General features: G+C 44.1%; 2 protein-coding genes across 4 annotated transcripts in view; one reads left to right on the forward strand and one right to left on the reverse strand.

Annotated features, from left to right (window-relative positions):
* The first annotated feature begins 589 nt into the window (after nt 1-589).
* Nucleotides 590-7,216, forward strand: arxa (aristaless related homeobox a). Of its 2 annotated transcripts, none has more exons than XM_061713175.1 (5): nt 590-1,165; nt 1,556-2,111; nt 3,434-3,479; nt 5,060-5,391; nt 6,061-7,216. In XM_061713175.1, exons 1-5 carry the CDS (start codon nt 976-978, stop codon nt 6,326-6,328), a joined length of 1,392 nt encoding a protein of 463 aa, XP_061569159.1. In that variant the 5' UTR covers nt 590-975; the 3' UTR covers nt 6,329-7,216. The 2 variants fall into 2 exon arrangements, with proteins under 2 accessions (XP_061569159.1, XP_061569160.1); XM_061713176.1 differs by having other exon boundaries at nt 6,207-7,216.
* A 6,425-nt stretch (nt 7,217-13,641) lies between these two features.
* pola1 (polymerase (DNA directed), alpha 1) overlaps nt 13,642-21,505 on the reverse strand; it is a 90,788-nt gene continuing 82,924 nt past the window's right edge. For both annotated transcript variants that reach the window (XM_061713474.1, XM_061713475.1), the window contains exon 37: nt 13,642-14,578. In XM_061713474.1, coding sequence (XP_061569458.1) covers nt 14,442-14,578 — 137 coding nt within the window. In that variant the 3' untranslated portion in view covers nt 13,642-14,441. The remainder of the gene's footprint in view (nt 14,579-21,505) is intronic.

Genomic DNA, 21,505 nt, shown 5'->3' on the forward strand with positions numbered 1-21,505 from the left:
GTGCATGGGGGGAACGGGGAACGCACCGTCATATTTCGCTCTTGTCTACAAATGTATGCCTTTTACTAATCAGACTGTCACATGCAAAACACAGGTGTTATTAATAACATGTAGGCTTTGAAAGTGTGTGTGTGTGTGTGTGTGTGTGTGTGTGTGTGTGTGTGTGTGTGTGTGTGTGTGTGTGTGTGTGTGTGTGTGTGTGTGTGTGTGTGTGTGTGTGTGTGTGTGTGTTATTGTTTACACCTGTCGTAAGCCTTCAGACCAACTTCCATTATGTTGATTAATCTATTAATTTTGCTCTTTTTTGGCGAAATTGTAGCTGTCGTGTGTGTCCAAACATCACTTTAACACTCAATGTTAATTATTTCTGTTATTTAAAAAAAAATCAGACAGTTGAAACACAGATCTCAGGTTTTATCTGCTGAGTTCATTCCACCGAGGAAAAACACTCCACGTCGGGTTTTTGTCGCCTTTCTTCCAAATTAACTTTAATCGTAAAATATATAAGGCGGCTGGGCGCTGCGTCCCTCTCTCTGTCTCTCTGTCTCTCTGTCTCACTTGTGTCTCTCTCTCCTCGCGCATAAACCCAGGCGCGCTCCCCCGCGGGCCAATCAGACGCGCAGGAGCAGCCAGCGCGCAGGGCGAGCGGGCGCGGAGCGGAGACAGCGGCCGGCAGGGACAGCAGAGCAGCCAGGCGGCCACTGCTGCTGGTTATTACCCGAGAGAGTGGAGGAGGAGGAGGAGTGACAGACGCGCAGAGAGGAGAGGACAGGACGGAGGAGAGGACAGGACGGCCCCGGCCAGAGCGCAGCACCGGCCCCGGAGGACGCACGGAGACGCGGAGAAGGAGAGACCCAGACCTCCGCCCCCCCTCCTCTCTCCCTAAAGAGTTGGAAACTGGACTGGAGGCGTCCCCTTCCCACCCCCCACACAACAAAAAAAAAAAAACAACCCCAGACGAAGCCAGGCGTCGACATGAGTGGCCAGTTTGAGGAAGATATCCACGACCGTGGCGAGAGGAAGAGCAGTAAATCCCCGACGCTGCTCTCCTCTTACTGCATAGACAGCATTCTGGGCCGCCGGAGCCCCTGCAAGGTCAGGCTGCTGGGGCCGCAAAGTTTGACGGGGCTGGCCGGCAGAGGAGAGCCGGACAAGACACCCGACGGTTAGTTGTGATTTAAAAATGACAGCCCGGGTCGGTTATCTGGGGAGGGAAGACGGGAATGATGTTCGCGTAAAGGCTGATTTATGGTTCCGCGTTACACCAACGCAGAGTCTACAGCGTATGGTGCGCGTCGCTGCGTACCCTACGCCGTAGGCCCTGCGTCGATTTAACGCGGAACCATAAATCAGGCTTCACAAGTGAACTTGTGTGGGGAAGAGCTGCTTTTAATGTAGAAATAAGTCTAAATTCCTCGGAAGGGAATTAGTTTGGGACTTATCCTGGTGTCTATTAAATAAGGAAACATTGTTTGGGAATTTTCAGCTTTATTTAAAGTATACAAATGTAAATTAATCATTTATAACAGTTTTTTGTCGTCTCTTTTATTTTCAGGGGCCACGAAAGAGCCCCTATCTCTGAGCGCGGACATGCACCTGCCGCCCAAGCTGCGCCGGCTGTACGGACCCGGGGGGAAATACCTCCACGACCACGCAGAAAAGCTCCTGGAGCAGCAGGGCGGCGACGGCCTCAAGATCAGCCAGGCTCCGCAGGTGAGCATCAGCCGCAGCAAGTCGTACCGGGAGAGCGCGCTGAGCCGCGGGCCGGAGGCCGCGCACAGCCCGGGGGAGAGCGCGCACAGCCCGGGGGAAGAGCTGGTGGAGCTCGGCCCGCTCAAGCTGGAGGAGGACGCCGGGAATAAGGAGGAGGGCAGCTGCGGGGACGCGGCCGCGCTGTCGCCCAATAAGGACGAGGAGAGGGAGAGCTTGAACGCCGGGGACGGGGACGGGAGGGACGGGGAGGACAGCGTGTGTCTGTCGGCGGGCAGCGACTCGGAGGAGGGGATGCTGAAGAGGAAGCAGAGACGGTACAGGACCACCTTCACCAGCTACCAGCTGGAGGAGCTGGAGAGGGCTTTCCAGAAGACGCACTACCCCGACGTGTTCACGAGGTAAGGAGAAAAAACTACTCACGCTCAGAATAAATTCATATTGAAATTAAAATATATTTATTTTATTTTAAAATGTCACCTTTCCCAAAGTCAGTATTAATATTATTGTTAGCCTATACATTTATTTTAACAATTATTCAGGCTTTTATGTAAGCCTGAATAATAAAAGGCCATTATTATTATTATTATTATTATTATTATTATTATTATTATTATTATTATTATTATTATTATTATTATTATTATTATTATTATTATTATTATTATTATTATTATTATTATTATTATTGGTTAATTTTAAAATATTTTCCGGGATAGGCAAAAAAAGACAGAAAACATCCATTGTGGTACTTTTTATTTCTACGCATTAACGTGTTAATTAATTGCGGTTACCTTTACATAAACAATTTTCTCGTAAATATTTCCAAAATCCGTCCCAGTACCGTGTGTAACAGGACACTAGTGGATCACAGCTCGTACACTGTCCCAGCAGTTAAACCCGTGCTGCGAATAAGTGCTACCGCCGGGGACTTTCTTTATCCTCTTTTTATTTTGTGTTGAACTTGAGCGGTGTTACAGGAGGAATAATTACCAGGAGCAGCTCGGGTTAAACCTGCGAGACTGGATGCTTACGTGGAAAAAGACCGGGCCTCACCTCAAACCCCAAGGGCATGTGCGCAAGAGATTCACGAATTTAAATATTTTTATAGGTTGAAATATTTGGCTTGAAAAGAGAGAGAAAATAACCCGACCAAACAAAATAAAATATTTTATTTGCAACACAATTTAAAACCGATTTTGTGTAACTTTTTTCACCCATATACGCTTTTTAATTTAAAATAAATGTTGCTCGGTTGCACTGACGCTAAAACCCATATTTGTTTTAGACTTCGGATTATTCATATTTTGAAATCGACTTACTTTAAGGCAATTTGTTGGTCTAATTTGGACTGCAAGCCCATCTTGTATATAGCTCAGGGGAGCGTCGATTGCATTGTGGAAGGCTAGTTTAGATGTCATTATTCCGACCATTATGTTGTTACAGTGACAGGCCTTGGCTGAGGAAAATCTAACAATCACTAGGCCTATTTCTACCCATCCGTGACAGGGAAAATAGAATATGGCCATGGCGTCTTTTTGCGGTTCATGCCGTCTCCTACAAATAAAATAAAAAATCAAGTCAAGGCAATTTTAGTCGTCTATTGTTGATAGTTATCAACGGGAGGGGGACAAAACAGCAATTCTGCGCGCTCCCAAATGGAGGCTTGTAATGTTGACTCCTTTCTTACTGTCTGCCTTTTTTCTTTTCATTTTCCTTTCAGAGAGGAGCTCGCCATGCGCCTGGATCTCACCGAGGCCCGCGTTCAAGTAAGTGTCTCTGTGTGTTTGCCTTGATATCCGCAGATAAGCATAATGCCCTGTAAACCAAACAGAAAGGAAACGTAGCCTCGTCTATTTTATCAAATCCTCGAAACCTTCCCATATACGGTGCCGGGTAATAACCGGTGATATGCGTCACTGATTGAGGATCAACGATTATGGGCCAATCTAAGGCAATAATTTATTACGGGTAAAATGTGTTAAATGGCCCCAGTCGCTGCGCGGGGAGAGTCTTTCCTGTTATTGGATGTTATTACGCGCGAACGGGGAACGTTTTAGTGGCAATTAAGCCGACGCCGGCGATTCATAAAAGGCTCACTTAGTGCAGGAGCAAACACTGTCTGTATTCCTTGGATGAGATGGTGTTTGAATTCCCATCAGAGGGGACAGATAGGGGGCGAGTCCGACATGTGTGTGTGTGTGTGTGTGTGTGTGTGTGTGTGTGTGTGTGTGTGTGTGTGTGTGTGTGTGTGTGTTAGAAAGAGAGAGAGAGTAAAAAGATATGTGCCAGAACAAGAGAGAGGGGTGAGAGGGAGGGGAAGGAGAGAAAGAGGGGAGGGATAATGCCATTTGATTTCCCATTATGTGATTGCAATAGACCTGCATTGATCCGATGCTTTGCACTTGGGAGCGAATGAGAGACCATTAAAGGTGTCTGCTCCCCCGCCACCCCTCAAGCCCCTCTCCCTCCCTCCCTCCATCCATCCATCCATCCATCTAGCATCCCTCCATCCCTCCCTCCCTCCCTCCCTGGCTCTGAAAGCGTGGCTTGCATGTTGAGAGTCTGGGCTCATAACCAGAGAGACAGTTCAAACATGGTGGAAGCCATGGCCGACGGTGAAACAACAGATGTCTCTTTAGGGGGCCGTAGGTGAACAAATCACTTAACGGGCGCCATCAGGAGGTGATAAAAACTCATAAATTCCCGAGGGGCTGTGTAATGCTAAACAGCCCTCTGGGAATAATGCGTGTGTGAGCGTGTGTGTGTGTCCCTGTCGCTCAAGCTCACTTGTTCAATCACTTTCCACATGTTGACATTTTGCTCATTGTGAGAGCCCCGTGCTTTGGCAGGGCAAGCTGGGCAACAGTGGATGCGTGGGAAAGTTAAATACTCTTTTGGATGGAAGTCGCTTGTTCTGCTTCTCTTAAGAATTTAATTTAAAGCGCATTAATTGTTATTGGAGCCAGTTCTGCTGTAATTTTCTGGATCTTTTGTTAAGGCTGCTCTTAATTATCTCTCCCCTCCCCGAAGCCCATCTAAAGAGAGGGGGTTTAATTAGACAGAGAGTGGTTTTAAGGGGGCATGAGTGGCAGGGTTTACCTTGCATGCAATTAGCATTGACTTCCCGCCTGTTGGCCTTGCACCTGAACCAGACAACTATAGACTAACATGAAGTTCAACAGGGACTAGTCATGCTACATTAACATGCTCCTCACTGTGAAGTAAACAGGGCAGGGAGTTGAACTACTTAATGAGTGAAAGAAAAAAAATATGCATAGCTGAGTATTTATGTCCCTGGAAAAGCATCATACTCATCTGAGTGTCATCATCTTCTGCGTGCCTCCAGGTGTGGTTTCAGAACCGCAGAGCCAAGTGGAGGAAGCGTGAGAAGGCCGGGGTGCAGGCCCACCCGTCAGGCCTGCCGTTCCCAGGCCCGCTGGCAGCAGGCCATCCTCTCAGCCACTACCTGGAAGGAGGGCCCTTCCCTCCTCACCCCCACCCAGCCTTGGAGTCTGCGTGGACGGCTGCTGCGGCTGCAGCCGCAGCCTTCCCCGGCCTGGCCCCCCCACCTCACAACGGTTCTGCCCCCTCCTTGGCCACCCCGCTGGGCCTGGGCACTTTTTTGGGCACTGCAGCCATGTTCCGCCACCCAGCCTTTATCGGACCCACTTTTGGCAGGTGAGTTTCACTTGTAGAAGGTGTCCTCTGGACTTAATATCAGCTATTTATCCTAATTTATATCTCAAACTTTACATCATATGTGGCCTTTGACACCAACCGCTAAAAAAACCCAACCAAATCCCTGCATTTTGAAGTGAATCACAATAACTGTGCAGCATCAACACAGCTTATGGACTCTTTAAACAGGGCGCCACTCTACTGGGACAAACTGTCACTGTTTATAACTGAGTTGCAGTGTTGACCATCCAGAGTAGCGTGTAATCACGCGTGTGAAATGCGTGACTAGATTACCCAAGTGATCATGCAAATCAAGTTGTGAAAGATTTTTTTCGGGGGGGGGGGGCTGACAACACACCGTTCATGTGAGAGCTACAATATAGTTAATAATTTGGCTCATGTCTCTTCTCTCATTCAATTTTTATGCAAATAAACACAAATCCCGCTAACAAACTGACCTGACCTCATGACCTCCTTTACGCCAATCAAAAAGCTGCTTCTCCATAGTTGCAGACAGCATTTTGAGTGACATTAAAGTCTAATAAAGGAGCAAAGAGTCTGTTGATAACTTAAATAGTGATAATGCCTCCCGATTTTTGCTTGATTGAAATATCAACATGTCTTATTTGAGATATGACATGCAAATATTACATGTTGGTCTTTTTGCAGGCTCTTCTCCAGTATGGGTCCTCTGACCAGTGCTTCCACCGCTGCAGCTCTTCTCCGTCAGCCTGCTCCCCCCGTAGAGAACCCCTCCCATGCTGGCTCTGTCCTCCCTGATCCTTCCTCTTCTTCCTCCTCCTCTTCCTCTTCAGCGGCAGCCGACCGCAGAGCCTCCAGTATCGCCGCGCTGCGCCTCAAGGCCAAGGAACACTCAGCCCAGCTTACCCAGCTAAACATCCTGCCCACTGGAGCGGCGGGGAAGGAGGTGTGCTGAACACTCGACACCAGCTCCAGAGCTCCCTGTCCCGGCTAACGTCCCATTCCACTACACCCTACCCCTAAAAGAGAGAAAAAAACAACAAAAAAAACCCCCACTCATACCTCTGGAGGCTGACGTGCTGATGTACCCCCCTGTTCAACCATCCCTTTTACCTCATGTCTCCCCAACTCTAGCACGACCAAATTCAGAAGAGCACTGGTTTTAAAAAAGAAAAAAAAGAAGAAGTTTGTTGGTGTGTGCCTGACAGAAACGGTCATTGTATCGTTCTTTTATACTGGACCCACACTAAATTCAATATCCTACAAGCTTTCATTCAAACAAAACAAAGAATATTTTGAGAGGAAACCAAAAGATTTTGTAAGGTCAGAAACTAGATTACACCACTAACATGAAACTCTATCACTGTTAATCAACAGCAGCATCTTATCAATCATTTTTCTGCATTTATTTCTCTTGCATTTTAGTGCAGATTCAAAAACAGAGCTTTTCTTTCTTTGTAAGACAGTATTTTTGAAAAATAGTTTGGTTTCTCTGACTTAAGTAACAGCTTGTCGCAAACACACACACACACACGCATGCACAAACACACAATGAGAGCTGAAGAACTGCAGGGAAGTCCCAGACTTTTCAGAACGGATTCCTGCGCTACTTCAAATGTGGACAACATGAGTGTTGGTCATTAACACTGCTTAATCTGTATGCATTGATGTGGGCTGAGCCGGTCTGAATTTCTAACAAAGGCAAGTAGGAGGAGGTCCCCCCCTGTACCAAAGGAAAACTGTCCATAGACCTTCCATAGCCTTCTCTACAAGCCTGACTCTGCTCCACTGCTCACCTGGCCCTCAGTCAAACACACACACACATTATTTATATATATATGTACATGTATATATATGTATATATATATATATATATATATATATATATATATATATATATATATATATATATATATATATATATATATATATATATATATATATATATATATATATATATATATATATATATATAATGCCCGAGCAATCTGACTCCAGGACATGCGAGCATGACACCAGAGTGTGTCTATACTGAACTGACTGTGCGAAACACAACTGTACATAGTGTGTAAAAGAAGAAATGAGAAAAAGTATGAGGAAAAAAAGGATGAATTTCAAAACAAGGTCATGCATATTACAAGAGACCATGTTTTGATAATTTGCACTCAGTGTGATGTTTGATTAATGTCGCCCTGTGTAGAATTCCACCTGTGTTTATGAATTATTAGGTTTTTAGATCATTATTTATGTCAAAACCTTTCCCAGAGGAAACGAGTGAAGGGCAGTTTTTTTGTTTGTTTGTTTGTTTTTGTTTTTCTTATTAAGTGATTGTAAGCTTCCTGGTTTAACAATTTGAATAAATTACAATGTCAAAATTTATTACCCTTTTTCATATAGAATTGGCATAGGCCTAAACCAGGAAAAAGAAACACTTCAAAATAAACTATTATAGAAATATTAATAAAAGGTGATATGAATAAGATGCGCTTTCTGTCTTGCATTTGAAGAATTTGCACAAAATGCTCCAGGATTAGTCCGTTTATGATTTGAACATTGATGATAGTCTAGTGGAATGGGAAATAAACATTCATCCAGCTTCATGACAGGTGTGCAAATGCCCGCAGGCCGTCCGAGGGAGAGGAAACACAAAGAAGATGAAATTATGGCCGCACAGATGCAGAGGCAAACTGCTCCACCTGCATGAGAGAAAATCTATGAGGTGTTTAATCCTGCGCTGCGTGCCTCTATCCTCTTCAACGCAGTTGACAAAATACTAACCATATATTCATGAGCTTAATCCCCAACATGTGAAACGCGCGACAAAGGCGAGGGGTTTTCAATTAGATCGCCCACTTTATCATGGGGGGCCCGTCACAAAACTTCCTTTAACATCCTTTAAAGGCGCTAAATTGGTCTTAACATCAGTAATGCCGTGTCGGTGGAAGAGAGTCTCTTTTGTCATTAATGAAGTAACAAACCACTTCATCAAACGGCTTTCACACACACGCACACACACACAGCCTCGCAGAGTTAATTCCCCCAAATCTCCCCTCTCAACTGGATCTCAGCGCTGATGTAGGACTATTACAGCAATCAATGCTTATTCTCCTCCGTTTGACCCGTCTATGGTGCCCGGCCAAAACGCGTGAAATTACCCCACGGATTAATGTAGTCCCTCTTTATGTTGCCTGCATCTGTGTGGAGAAAAAAAACCCTTCTTAATTCCTCCAGCGCTCTGGTTTTATGGCTCTGCTGGTTTTAACACCTGTTGATCACCCAATTTACTCCAAACAAGGACCTTCAATAAGGGACTAACTGAGATTTAGTCATGTCCATAGATTTAACCCACAGTCCCAAACCACCAGGCGGCTACAAGAAATACAAGTTCTATGTATGTATATTTGATAATATTATGATGATTTCTGCGTAAAATATTCATTTTTTAAATATTTTACTGAAATTCAGTGGAGCGCGTTATTTTCGCGTGATTTTAGTTATTTTCCTGGACGCCCCTATAGGATTTTGATGAGATTGTCCGGGGACTTTTAATCTCATTGTGAATATAACTAATGAATGGCAAACCAATTTGTCTCTAATATCTGGGGAATGCCAGGAGGCGGGCGACCTGCTGTGAGAAAGGCTTAAACTTTCTTTGCAGCGCAAAAAGGCGAGAAAATTGAAATGCTGTCGAATGGCAATGGCCCTGGATTTATAGAGTCACACTTGTTGGATGTGCGCTGTTTCATTCAAGACCGGCCTGTGTTTGGGATTAGGGCCAGGAGGCTCCTTATTGCATGAATGATCATTGTAATGAATGTTGATGCATATAGGGGAGGGGGCTGTTTTCTGGCAAATTGCTTGTAAAAAAAGAAAAAGAAAAGAAAAGAGAAAAAGGAGAAGAAGAAAATGGAGCTGATTTGGTGGATTGTGTCAGTGCACTGGACCTGAATGCCGCTTCCCACCTCTCACAGGTCAATCCAGGTGTCTCAGGGGTTTCTCTCCCCCATTGTCATCAGCCACCCCCCCACCCTCGCCCACTTGCAGTCGGACTTGATTTGGCCCGTGATTTAGTTCCTGCGGGGCCTCGCTGCTCCCACCACGTCCCCATCAGAGAATAGACCCAATCACTGCAGCAGCTCCGGATCAGAACTCACTCAGGCCCGGAGAGAGAGGAGCCCTAAAAGGGGGCTGATGAACAGCACACACACATATATATAATATATATATATATATATATATATATATATATATATATATATATATATATATATATATATATATATATATATATATATGAATTATCATATATATGATACATGATCAGTTACAATTGCTTTTACAATATATTACAGCAATAGGAATATTGATCAAGTCATAAAACAGTAATGGTTTGTCAACAAGCTGTGAAATTCAGAGCCTTTTAGGTGCAGTTTTTGTTTCAATTTCAAAAGAATAAGATATTGAAAGTGGTTGGGGGACTTGACCCACCTGTATGAGTGAAAGGGGCCATAAATAGGCCCATACTGCGCTATATTCCCTTTAGTTACCGACCACCAGCCAGGTCTTTAAACCAGTGGTCATACTTGTTCACATTTATCTCCATTAGCTGCCCACATTTCAATTTGAGAAGGTCTTGGTGTACTTTGTTCTTATTATTCAGGTACTGCAGAGGTTTTCATTTTCTTTCTCTTCTTTAAAAAAAATGCTGAAGCCCACTGACAGTCTTTTTGAATGCTTGTGCCAATAACAGGAAGGAAAGAAAGAAAACTGGCACGGAGTTTATGTTCACTTTATGTTCACTTTTTCCTACAATTGTTTCAGTTTGAAGCATATGGAAGCAAAATCTATCTATCTATCTATCTATCTATCTATCTATCTATCTATCCATCCATCCATCCATCCCCAGGCGGAGAACCGGGTCCCCTATGGGCTGAATGGGGGCCACGGCTCCGCGCTCCCCTCTCGCATCGCCCCTTAATTCCCCGTCTCTCTTGCTCTCATCCAATTAGCTCAGTGTATTAAGCGGTTTATCGTCTCATAAACTCCCTTTCAGCTCCAACAAGGGAGACACTTTGCAATGGGCCCGGCTCTCCCTTTGACACCCTCTCCGGCGCTTGTATGTTCCGCAGCGCCATGAATAACCGGGACAGAATGGGAGACTAATTCCCTCATCAAAGCCTACCTTGTCCATCGCTCGGTCAAAACGACAAGCAATAAAGCTTAAGCGCCACAATACAAAGAGACTTGTTCGACCTTATTAGCTTAGGAGGGTCGAATTAATGCAGGGACCTCATTTGACTGGGTTTTGCTCCGAACTGAGAGGACAAAACGGGGCCCTTGCTTTAAAAGCCCGGAGTGAGTGAAGGGCAGAGCAGAGCAGGGCCTGTAACATTCAGCTCACATGGGAGCCGAGGTTGATTAAATGGAGAAAAAAAATAAAGTGGCAGAAGTGGAGCTGATATGATTGATTAAATAAATATGTAAAGTAATGAGCAGTAGGATGTACAGTTTCTCTCACACAGCCTGTTCTGTCCAGTGAATCATGGCTTAAGTGTTCCTCCCACTTGAGGCTGCCTTCACAAGTCACTGAGGGTTAAAGTGATTTGTGAGCTGTGCAGTGTTGATGGAAATGCACAGGACAGGATGGAGTTAAAAAAAACAACAAGAAAACAAAACAAACAAACATGTACAGTAACACAAAGGAGGATTTTTGAGAAGGGGAAATGCTCAGCCTTCAATAGCCACAGAGAGTGACAGAATCAGAATATATATCACAGGGAAATATTTATTTGTTGTGACTTCTTTTCTCTGAGGGAGAGGAGTAGAGTGGGTTGTCTTAATGTGCTTCAATTTCAGCATGGTTGCAAATATAAATAAATGACTCATCTTGATATCAACAGCGTCATTCTCTAAGCACAACCTGGTGTGATGCTGCAGACTGAGAGACAGGCCACTAGTCCCCAGGGCCAAAGTCAGACATGCAGGACTCCTTTCATCTGCAAAGCAGCTTCAAAGATGAGCTGCTGAAGGGTTTTATCCACCACTTTAAGACACGTTTATGAATTAAGTAATTACTTATTTATCCCCCCCAAAATTCCATAAAATCCATCCGTTAGGCCCCGGGTTTATTGGGTCCTCCAAAATATGAAATTCTTGAACCATTATGTAACAAATACTTGTTTTTATTTTACAAAAATAACTTTAATTCCTCAATGGGCAAGTTTTTGTTTTTAAGCAACAAAAGGATTTCCCCAAAAATGCTGATTGAAAGTGATGATTTGTTTTTCAGAGAGGGAGACAGAGATAGAGAAAGAGGGGGGGAGGGGGTGCAGGTAAAGTTTAATTTTCACGTCAGAATAAAATAAAATAGAGAATAGAATAAGATAAATTTAAGGCTCAAACAGTCACTTTTCACTGAACAGAGCAGGAATTTTCATTTAACGTGCAAAACATTATAAATATGACATTCGAGGAGAAATTTGTTGTTGAATATTTATCACTTTTGAAAAACACAATGTAAATGAGTAGTTTTCGCAAACAGACACAATTTTTTTCAAATTGTGATTTAAAAAAAAAAAAAGACAGCTGTCACCATTCAAAATGAAACCAGACATTCCTCTCTCTTTAATAGTGAATTCATGCTTCAATTCACCCTTTTCACTGGCTGTAACACTGCATTCACCGACTGTATTTCATAGATGTGTGATATCTACATTTACCAGCCACATGTGAAGTCAAATGCAATCCAGTCTGACAGCTTTTTATTCAGGTTCAGCATTTCCAGTCGTTGATAGATGTCCATAAAAGGCTAATCTAATTCTTCTGAAAGTAACGGCACTATGGCAAGTGGTTGTATTGCACTAAACTGCTTTTAAGTCATTAGAAAGTGAAAAAGAAAGTAAACCCTCTTTTAATTCAGAGGCAAGGGAAATACCAATAAATAAACTAAAATAAAAGGTAAAATTCCTCATTAATTACCGAACAAAAAATATTCTAAAATTCAGTACTGTACAGAATATCTAAGTACACTTTTTGAGTTTAATTAAGAGGGTAAGTAGATTCCAGGTGCGGTTCACCAAATGCACTTTATTAACTGAACATCAGAACAACCCAAGCAGTTTGTGGGATAACAGAATGCCAAAGAGAAGATTTCTCGTTGAGAAGTCGTCACTGTTTATGTAATAATTGCTCGGGGGTCATGTTCTGGGTCTCTGGAAAGTGCCTAGAGACAACTTTTGTTGTATTAGACGCTATACAAATAAAATTGAATTGAAACTGCCATCAATCTGGGAATGGCCATAAAACCATTTCCAAAGTTTTTGGAGTCTGTCGTTCAATAGTACGAAAGCTTATTCACAAGAAAAAATTCTTCAAGATAGTTGCAAATCATCCAAGCACTAGATGTCTCTGCCAGTTAAGCAGCAGGTCAGATGGTACGATGCTTGGAGAAATGACCAGAAAAACCCAAGAGCTTCATGTCAGACTCCACGCGTCTCAGTCGCCATGTTAAATGTTAAACAGTGCAGTTTTGACGCATGCACAGCTATGGCTTGCTCAGGATTGTTTCCAGTCATCCGAACAAACTACAAGACTTCTGTAATAATCTCCCCTGAACATCCAAGACCAAAGTAGAGGTGTTGGCAAAAACTGAATTTACCAAGTAGTATATCAGGACGGATGGCTCTGAAAACGTGTTGAAGACACGTGAGGATTTGGGCCAGTCATGGAGTCATCTCTGGGCACCTGCCTGACAGATAAACCTCCACTGAAACGGGATGATGTAACAAGACGACCCTAAAGTGTCCAAAAAATAAAAAAACTGGGGTGTTATAATGAATAAATCAATGTTCAGACTTCCATGTGATTAAAATGCACAGGTGGGACCGTAAGAGAACATGAAGAGTACTTAACGAAGGCGAGACTGACGACAGACGACAACACTTTCAAGTTAATGCTGCTAAAAATGCGTCAGCAAACTACTGAACCAGACACTTATTTATTTTATTTTACACGATTTGTTTTAGTTTTGTTCAATAACATTAGAAAAATTTGAGATGACGGTGTAAACTTCCTTTTCAGTTCAAAGTGTTATAAAAAGATCCCCCACCTCACATAGGTCATGACCCCTGACCCCTCCCAGAATGACTCTCTGGGAGACTTTTCAAGTAACTGGCAAATATATTGAAAACAGACTAATTTGTTAAATGCCGTTTGAAATCAAGATCATCCATGCATCCATCACAACACCAAATTGTCTCATCAGTTAATTCTTTTATTGAGGTTTCAGTATCAAAAACATTAAAATCAATATCAAAATACCCAATATGAAACATTCTGCTTATTACAAAAAGACGGGCACCCTAATGAAACATGAAAAACTCTAATACATATAAAATTACATGCCTCAACGCTCAATTTTAAGGGAGAGGAAGAGGAAAAAAAAAAGGATGAAAGGGATGAGATGACATCAGTTAAACAGAGGCAGTGGAGGAGAAGAGGATCAGCTGTTCGATACGGGGACAAAAGAGCGGAGGAGCAGCACGTGTGGCCTTCCTCACCCCGCCACTCCCTGCGTCCATCGCACTCCTTTCTTTCATCCAGCGATCTGACACGCACTCGTCACACTCGCACGCGATGAATGGTGGCAATCAGAACAAGTGTCCGAGCGCGGCGGGCAGCCGGCGGTCTCTGCGGCTCGGGTCACTATCATTGGCTAATTAGCTGCTGCTGGAGTGGCCAGGCGGCTCTGAAGAGGAGTCAGTTTTACCCCTCACGCACACAAATATCTCGCCTCAACTCGCCTTTGCACATACAATAGACTGTCATTTAGGTATGATTGCTGCTGTGATGAGGTTAAGTCAGGAGTCTGCGTGAGAGAAACTGGACGAGTGGAAGGTGTGATCGGTGTTTAAACGTATATAACAAGCCCATTAGCTCGAGGTAGGAGCCACATCAGAGCAAAGTCTTACAACACCAACAGCACGTCTGTCAAACCAAACCCTCATGTGGTCAGATGGGCGAACCTCCACCTTCACGTCGGCGGTGCAGTCTCTGTGAACGAGTCATTTTTATTTGAGGGATGAGAAAGCTTGGAAGAGTTTGGACAGGTTGATCTCCGAGTAGCTGCTGGCTGCCAAGGCTTTGTCCGGCACCTCCTTCAGCTTCCCGTAGTCCTCCTTTTCACGGCTAAACCGCTTCAGGTTGTCTGGAAAGGAGGGAAAAATAGAAGAAAGAGAGGAAAAATGTTAAATGATGTTCTGCCTAAGTTCTGCAACTGCCACTGTAAGAGGAGCGGAGAGCACGGAGACTTTGTCCCAGCACTAATAAACACTTAAGACAGTTTCACCCGTAAGTGCAAAGCTAATAGATCCAATGCCGTCGTCAAGCAATGCTATCACTCAGAGGGCTGGGAGGGCGATCTGGCAGAATTGAACTGATGGGTCGATGGCACATGCACCCACATGGGATCATGAGATCGATAGAAAAGCCCAAGGAGAGCATGGAGTCAATACCTCGTCCCTGTTATCTCCTCAGGTGGGCTGTAATGGGACCAGACTGAGGGAGCGGCACTCGGGGACTGGATGGCAACCGCAACCAAATCTCTTCAGCATTACACCGAGCGTCAAGTGTGGATTAAGTACCGCGAAACCAAGTAATAACACAGCATCGCTCAGAGCATCGCTGTCCTGTTTCGCCAGCGACCGATTTTAAAACATCAGATCTTTCTCTTCGGCTGAGAACTTTAATCTGGTTTCTTATCGCTTTTGTTGGAAGTTAAAACCTTTTATCAACGTCCTGATCATTAAAATCAGCGATCGTTTCTGTGAGCTCAGGGATCAATGTCAATGGAACTGAAGCTTGACCCATTGACAAAATAAATAACCAAGACACCTGCTGTACGCTTCGATTCATTGATCACAGAGGGTTTGTTGATTAGCTAATCATTTACACTGTACTTCCAATAAAAAGAAAGGGGGAAACATCACAAATTGTTCAAAAAAAAGCTAATTAAACACGTCTAAAAGTCTATTTTAACCTCGATCACATGAACACACAAAGGCAAAGTCCTCCATATGGCCAGTTGTCATGTTCTCTCTCCCGCCTCGTCCTTCCTGCCTGCTGCATTAGCGGCTGCTGGATAAATAGCAGCCCGCTGACCGCCCAGGGGAACAAAGGTTAGATACACAGAGATCGCCAGTGTGGCAGCAAAAAGAAACTACACGGCAACAAAGGTAGTTAAACACTTAAGAAGCCCAGTGACTCGGCCGCTAAAAACACATCCACAAGGCAAACAGTGATGGATGTGCTCAGATGCATGCAGGGAAGATGGAGTGGTTGACTTAAAACGCCAGCAGCAACTATTACCAGATAATCCTCATTTTAGGGAGGACGGGGACGGAGGGGGAGCCGAGGCAGGTAGGGAGAGACTTTTTATCCGGGGAATAGAAAGAGAGAGAGAGAGAGGGAGAGAGAGAGGGGTGATGATGCATGATCAAGCGAAAGCAATCATGTCATCATTTCTGAAAGGTAGAAGAAAATAATTCTCCACTTCCCATTCTTCCCATCCTTTCTCTTTTCCAACTCAATCACTGCATGGCAAATGGATAAAAGAATGATTTAAGAGTCACAAGAAAAAAAAAAAGAAAGAAGGGAGAGATCTTGCTGCAAGTCGGAGCACAGTGGGGAGTGTAGTTCAAATAAATAGCTTCCCCCAAAGAGCAAGTGAGAGGTGGAAGGACAGACGAGAGCGGGGACGCTGTGAAGAAGCGAGACGGGCAGAGTGAAAGACGGACGACGGTGGGTGGACGGAGAGCCCGGGTCGGATCCCGGGCCACCTCGCTGGCGGGAGGGCCTGCCACACGTGCGCGCCGAGCGTATCAGAGGTTATCTGTGCCCTAACTAAGTGTTGTCACACAGTCGCGCACACGCTGGTGGAGCCGGGCACGAGTAGATCAGGGCTCTGCACGCTCTAACTAGGTGTAAATACAATAACAAGCCTGTAATTAAGTGAGCATGATGAAGTTAATGGAGATCGGCCATTCCGTCGGCCGCCTCCATGAATATTCTATTAGGCTGGTGGCGACGGGCAGCTGGAATAGCAGTTAATTTAATCACTACTCGGAGCACGGGGAAACTTCTTTGTGTGAGTGTAATTGCACAGAATGAATAATTGATTTGACAATCGCACCCGTGGATTTCGCCACCCCGCTTTGTACCGGCATAGAAAGGGAGGGAGAGCGTGGAAGAGGAGAGACAGAGAGACGGAGAGAGAGACAGAGAGAGGGGTAGGGGAGAAAACGGAGAGGGGAAGGAGGAGAGGAGAAAGAGGACAGAGTGGGAGGCAGAGCGACCGAGAGGTGGCGAGGAAACGTTCGGTAAATGGATCATTAGAAAAGCGCAGCTCAAGGACAATTTATATTTTATCAATGCGGCAAAATTACATTATTGCTCACACACGCAATCATACTGCCCACACTCAAGATTGAGACCTGCAGGGGTGGCGGGAGGTTGGGGGGGGAGACAGAGGAACCAGGGAAGGAGGGAGAAAATGGAGAGAAGAAAGTGACATAAAATGATTTGAAAGTCATTGATACGGGATGTTCCCAGCTAAGGAACGGACAGCATGCTTTTTCATGTTATTTTAATATTGTACTTGTGTGTGTGTGCGTGTGTGTGTGTGTGCTTGTACGAATCCATTAGAGATCTCCTGCAGTGGATGAAATTACCTCAATGTTTTACTCAGTCGCAGCAATCAGGCACAAAAACGCGACGTACATGTAGATAAGACAGGCGCATGCTTATAAATAAATACACACACACGAGTTCTGCAGCGTACAAACACCCAGATTATGATGTGCATCGAGTCACAGCCTTTATCCACTGTACATGTGGTAAATGCAATTTTACTTTAATAACTTTTTATCCTGTTGGTTCTGATGAACAGATACATCCCGACTGGATGATTGGACTGAACACAAATCCCCCCATTTCATCTACACATGACAAGTACTGTCATAATAAACATTTGATTTTATAAACAAAATGCAGACATCAAAAGAAAAGGTTGAGGATATCATATCCATGTTTCTTTTTCCAATAAATCCCCTTGAAGGAGTAAAACAACTTGTTAGAGATCTCCCCAACATATAAATACTCGTATCAAGGGTTTTCCCAGCGTGGAGCGTGACAGGTGGAGAGTATGCCGCTGAGCTAGTCGGAGCAGACCTCTTTCACTCCTGAACTTGTGGTTTCCGGTGTTGATCAGAGTGACAGGTATTTCCACCGATCACGTCAAACATTTGTAATCAGTGTCCTGTCACTCTCTACCTCTGACCAGCTCATATTAACAACACGGCGGGCAGTAAATTGGACACATTAAGCATACGGTGCAACAACAAGGGTGAAATGTTAACTCATATCAGAGTGAGGATGTTAAAAAAACAACAACCATACAAGTTAAGTGAGTATAATAGCCCTGGAATAGTAGATAATGTAAGATTCATAGACATATAGATGCATTTCTAATCCGGGATGACGTATAGTACTGATTCTTTTATGACCTGTGTTGTTTCAGATCTACAATAACGGGGAAAAAAATGTTAAAAACCACCACCAGAGGTGCATTCATGACTTCTGCCATCTAAGTCAGAACAAATCTTTTGCAGTCAGTAAATTACCGCTGGAAGAAAGATGGAAAATCCAGTTGAGACGGGGTGAATGAACAGACATCGTCACAAACAGGTCTCTAGAGACGTGGGCCAATACGCCGACCCCCCAGTAGAGTTGGGTGTGCAGGACTGTACGTCTCCTCCCTGTAATCTGAGCAGTGTGGTTCCTGGGTGTGTAATACAGTAATACGGGGTATTACTGCCTCAGGACCGAGGGATAACACCCTCAACCTATATTTTATAGCAGCATGAATGTGGGCACGTATACGCATGCACACATTCATGCTGCCATAAATATGATCTTTCTTACTTTAAGGATAGATGTGGTATGAATTGGATGTCAATAATGTGGTACGCGACATAAACGCTACAACAAAAACTAAAAAAATGACCAAAAGGGAACATAACAGCAGAATAAATAAATAAGTCTTGCAGTCTTCATTAGAAATGAAGTGATCCAGTAAACAACACTTAATACACATGTGTCACATGTGACTAGTATGTACACAACACTCATTTATTCATAAATGTATCCATAAATGAGCATTATGTTTCCATGACAACGACCCTTAAGTGGCTGGTGACAACTACACCACGAACAAGAGAAGCCCAGACCTCCCTCTCTCAGCCGTCTCCTCCAGCTCTTCCCAGGCCAGACAGGAGATTCCCCCAGTGCATCCTGGGTCTGCTGTGGGACGTGCTCCTAAGGGAACGGAGCCAGAACCAACTCAACCTGCTCCCCTTGATGTGGAGGACCAACCACATGCTGAATGAACTTCTTCCTCAACCACCACACAGAGAAAAGGCATCTCAGCTTTTTCAATTCAACCGATTCACAGCAAAGCCTCCTCAGGGCACTTTACACTGAAGGGACTCAAAGCTTAAAGCAGCACAATGTAACTTTCAGCTTTTGTTGAGTTTGGCGGCTCCTTTGGACAAAAGCGGTAGTGCTTTACCAGAAAGAACACTACGTTTCCCATGAGCACCAGCGCGTACTGCCGGAAAACTCCTGTCCGGTTGCGTGCATTTGTTTTGAGAGAAGACGGGACACTTTTCTGTTTCACCAAGTGAACAGACGGAACGCAAAAAAAAAAGATGTTAAACTGCTGGAAAGGAACTGGAATTTACCGGGATACCTTAAACAAGGAAGCCAGGGAGCAGTATATGGAGAAAATAATGATTATTAACGGTTTGGGTTCATATGAAATCCCTATCAAAGAGTGGAGCTCCGATGAGGATTTACTGCCGCAGTTCTGCACAACCCACATCTTACTACCTTGTTTAGGAGTGTTTGGCAGCTGCTTTGGTAAATGTTTGACTCGCCATGTGTTTCAATAAATTTGTATAATAGTACAACATACAGTACATGTTTTGTATCACTCTTACTTGTCTTTTCTTTTTTTTGACTGCTATATTATGCTGAAGAGGCTCCGAGGCGTGAGCAATATTTTTGTTTTCCTCGTGAGATTATTTTTTTCCTCTGCAGAGTTAATATCTTTTCCTCAACAAACTAGTTTTATCTGAAGATTGGGGTTAATTGCACCACAAAGAGCTGGCCAGCAACTGCGTTTAGCTGGAGAAGTGGGGAATAAAACCTGTGTTTTGATCCGACCCGGTCTGTGTGTGTGAGTGTTTGTGATACTTTGTGGAAGGTTATGTTTGGTCGTGACTCGTTACAGCCGCGATCCAATCGAGCCGACGACTCTTTGTTATCTCTGATGGTTGTTCTCCGTGGTTCTTCCTCAAAGCAGGAAAGCGGTGAAAAGTTAAACCATTAGGATCTTTTCCCTGGTCTGTTATGTGGAGCTGCTGCAGCCACAACACAGCAACGGGTTACCAGCTTCTCCTGAGCTCTCGCTCAAAGCCCCGCCCATTTTCGTCTCGACTATGAATCGGGAAGGAGGGGGAAGTGACGTATGCCGTAAAGCAGTCAAAGCCGTAAAAATGTGTAGTTTTTTAGTGTGGAAGGGTTCCTACCATGCTCCTCAAAGTTACATAGTGCCAGTGAAGGCGATACAGACCCCTCATACCATAACAGAGGTGTCATTAAACCTGTTGTAAGTTGATGTACCATCACAATGACTCTGGAAATATGATATTAAGGTGGAAAAGTTACATAGTGCTGCTTTAAACAAGGTAAATACATAACCACTTCTACCCACGATCTTGTTCTCTTGGCATCTACTAACAGGTCATGACCAGAGGGGAGGAACATACCTGGACAGGTAAACACAAAGCTTTGCCTGCTACCTCAGCTCTCGGTCCATCTCCAGTTCAATCCTCCCCTCACTTGGAAACGAGTCCCCAGAGACACTTCAAGTCCTCCACCTGAGGCAGAACCTCACTCCAATCCCAGGGGACAGTCCACCCTGTTCCCACTGAGAGCCACGGTCTCATGAGCCAGACGTTAATGTGATGGAGGGGATCGTCACATTCTCTCAGCCACATTGTTATTCCCAGTCTGAGGGCAGAGTCTACAGGCCGCACACAGAAGGTGAATTTCCATTACACCTTTTCGCAAAACAACAAGCAACACTGCAACATGGTACCGCTGCAGAGAGGCAGGTGTTTCCATTCAACTGCGTTATTTGAGCATAACTGCACGAATCTTGTCCTGTGAGACTTCAAAACGATGGACGGTAGGAAAAAGAACCGCCTACGTCACGTCTAGTGATGCTGGAGATGTGCAAACACACAAAAGGGTTTCTTTTACACTTTAGTGATACACTGGACTATCAACACGGCTGGCAAAAAAAACACCTCATTAAAGTTTAAAAAGGATTTTTTGCAACATTTGTTTCAAATTCGAGGTGTTTCCATTGCAGGTTTTTCTGTGCAATATTTAGTTTTGCACAATTCTAATGGTAATGGGAACATGACTAGGGACGTATAGCTTTTATCGTAGAGCTATAAGCAAAGCTACAGCTGCAAAATAACACTGCAAAGACTCCTTTAACTGATCAGAAATTAAATCTGTCCCCTGTGACAAAAGCAATGATTTAACAATAACACTTTCATTACTACTTCCTAAAATCACAAATCGCATCACCCTGCTGAATAAAAAATAAAACCAGTCCTTTGCTTGGCAGGTCAGGCGACATGAAGCGGTGGAGATCTACTGAACATTGTGGATAATTCAGTTTGTCCCCGTTTGGTGGTCAAGCTGACAGTCGTCTGTCGTCTAAGGTACCACTACCTATCAAAGTAGAGATCCTGACCTTAAAACAATGAGGCAATGAACAATACGCCAATAGGAAGGTTTCAACAGTTGGTTTTAAGACCGGTGGGCCATGACTTGCTCTAGGGAAACACTCATTAGGATGTTAGCTGCTCATCAGTCCTCCGACACGTTGTTTACTTATTAATGCACCTTCTACATGTACAGTAAATGGTTAGCACACATTTACAACTCTTTATCATTGGGAACAAATGCACACCGTTGGTCTGCGAGACGAAACAAGGCT

Source organism: Cololabis saira, chromosome 22 (assembly GCF_033807715.1).
Source record: "Cololabis saira isolate AMF1-May2022 chromosome 22, fColSai1.1, whole genome shotgun sequence".
Taxonomy (NCBI): Eukaryota; Metazoa; Chordata; class Actinopteri; order Beloniformes; family Belonidae; genus Cololabis; species Cololabis saira.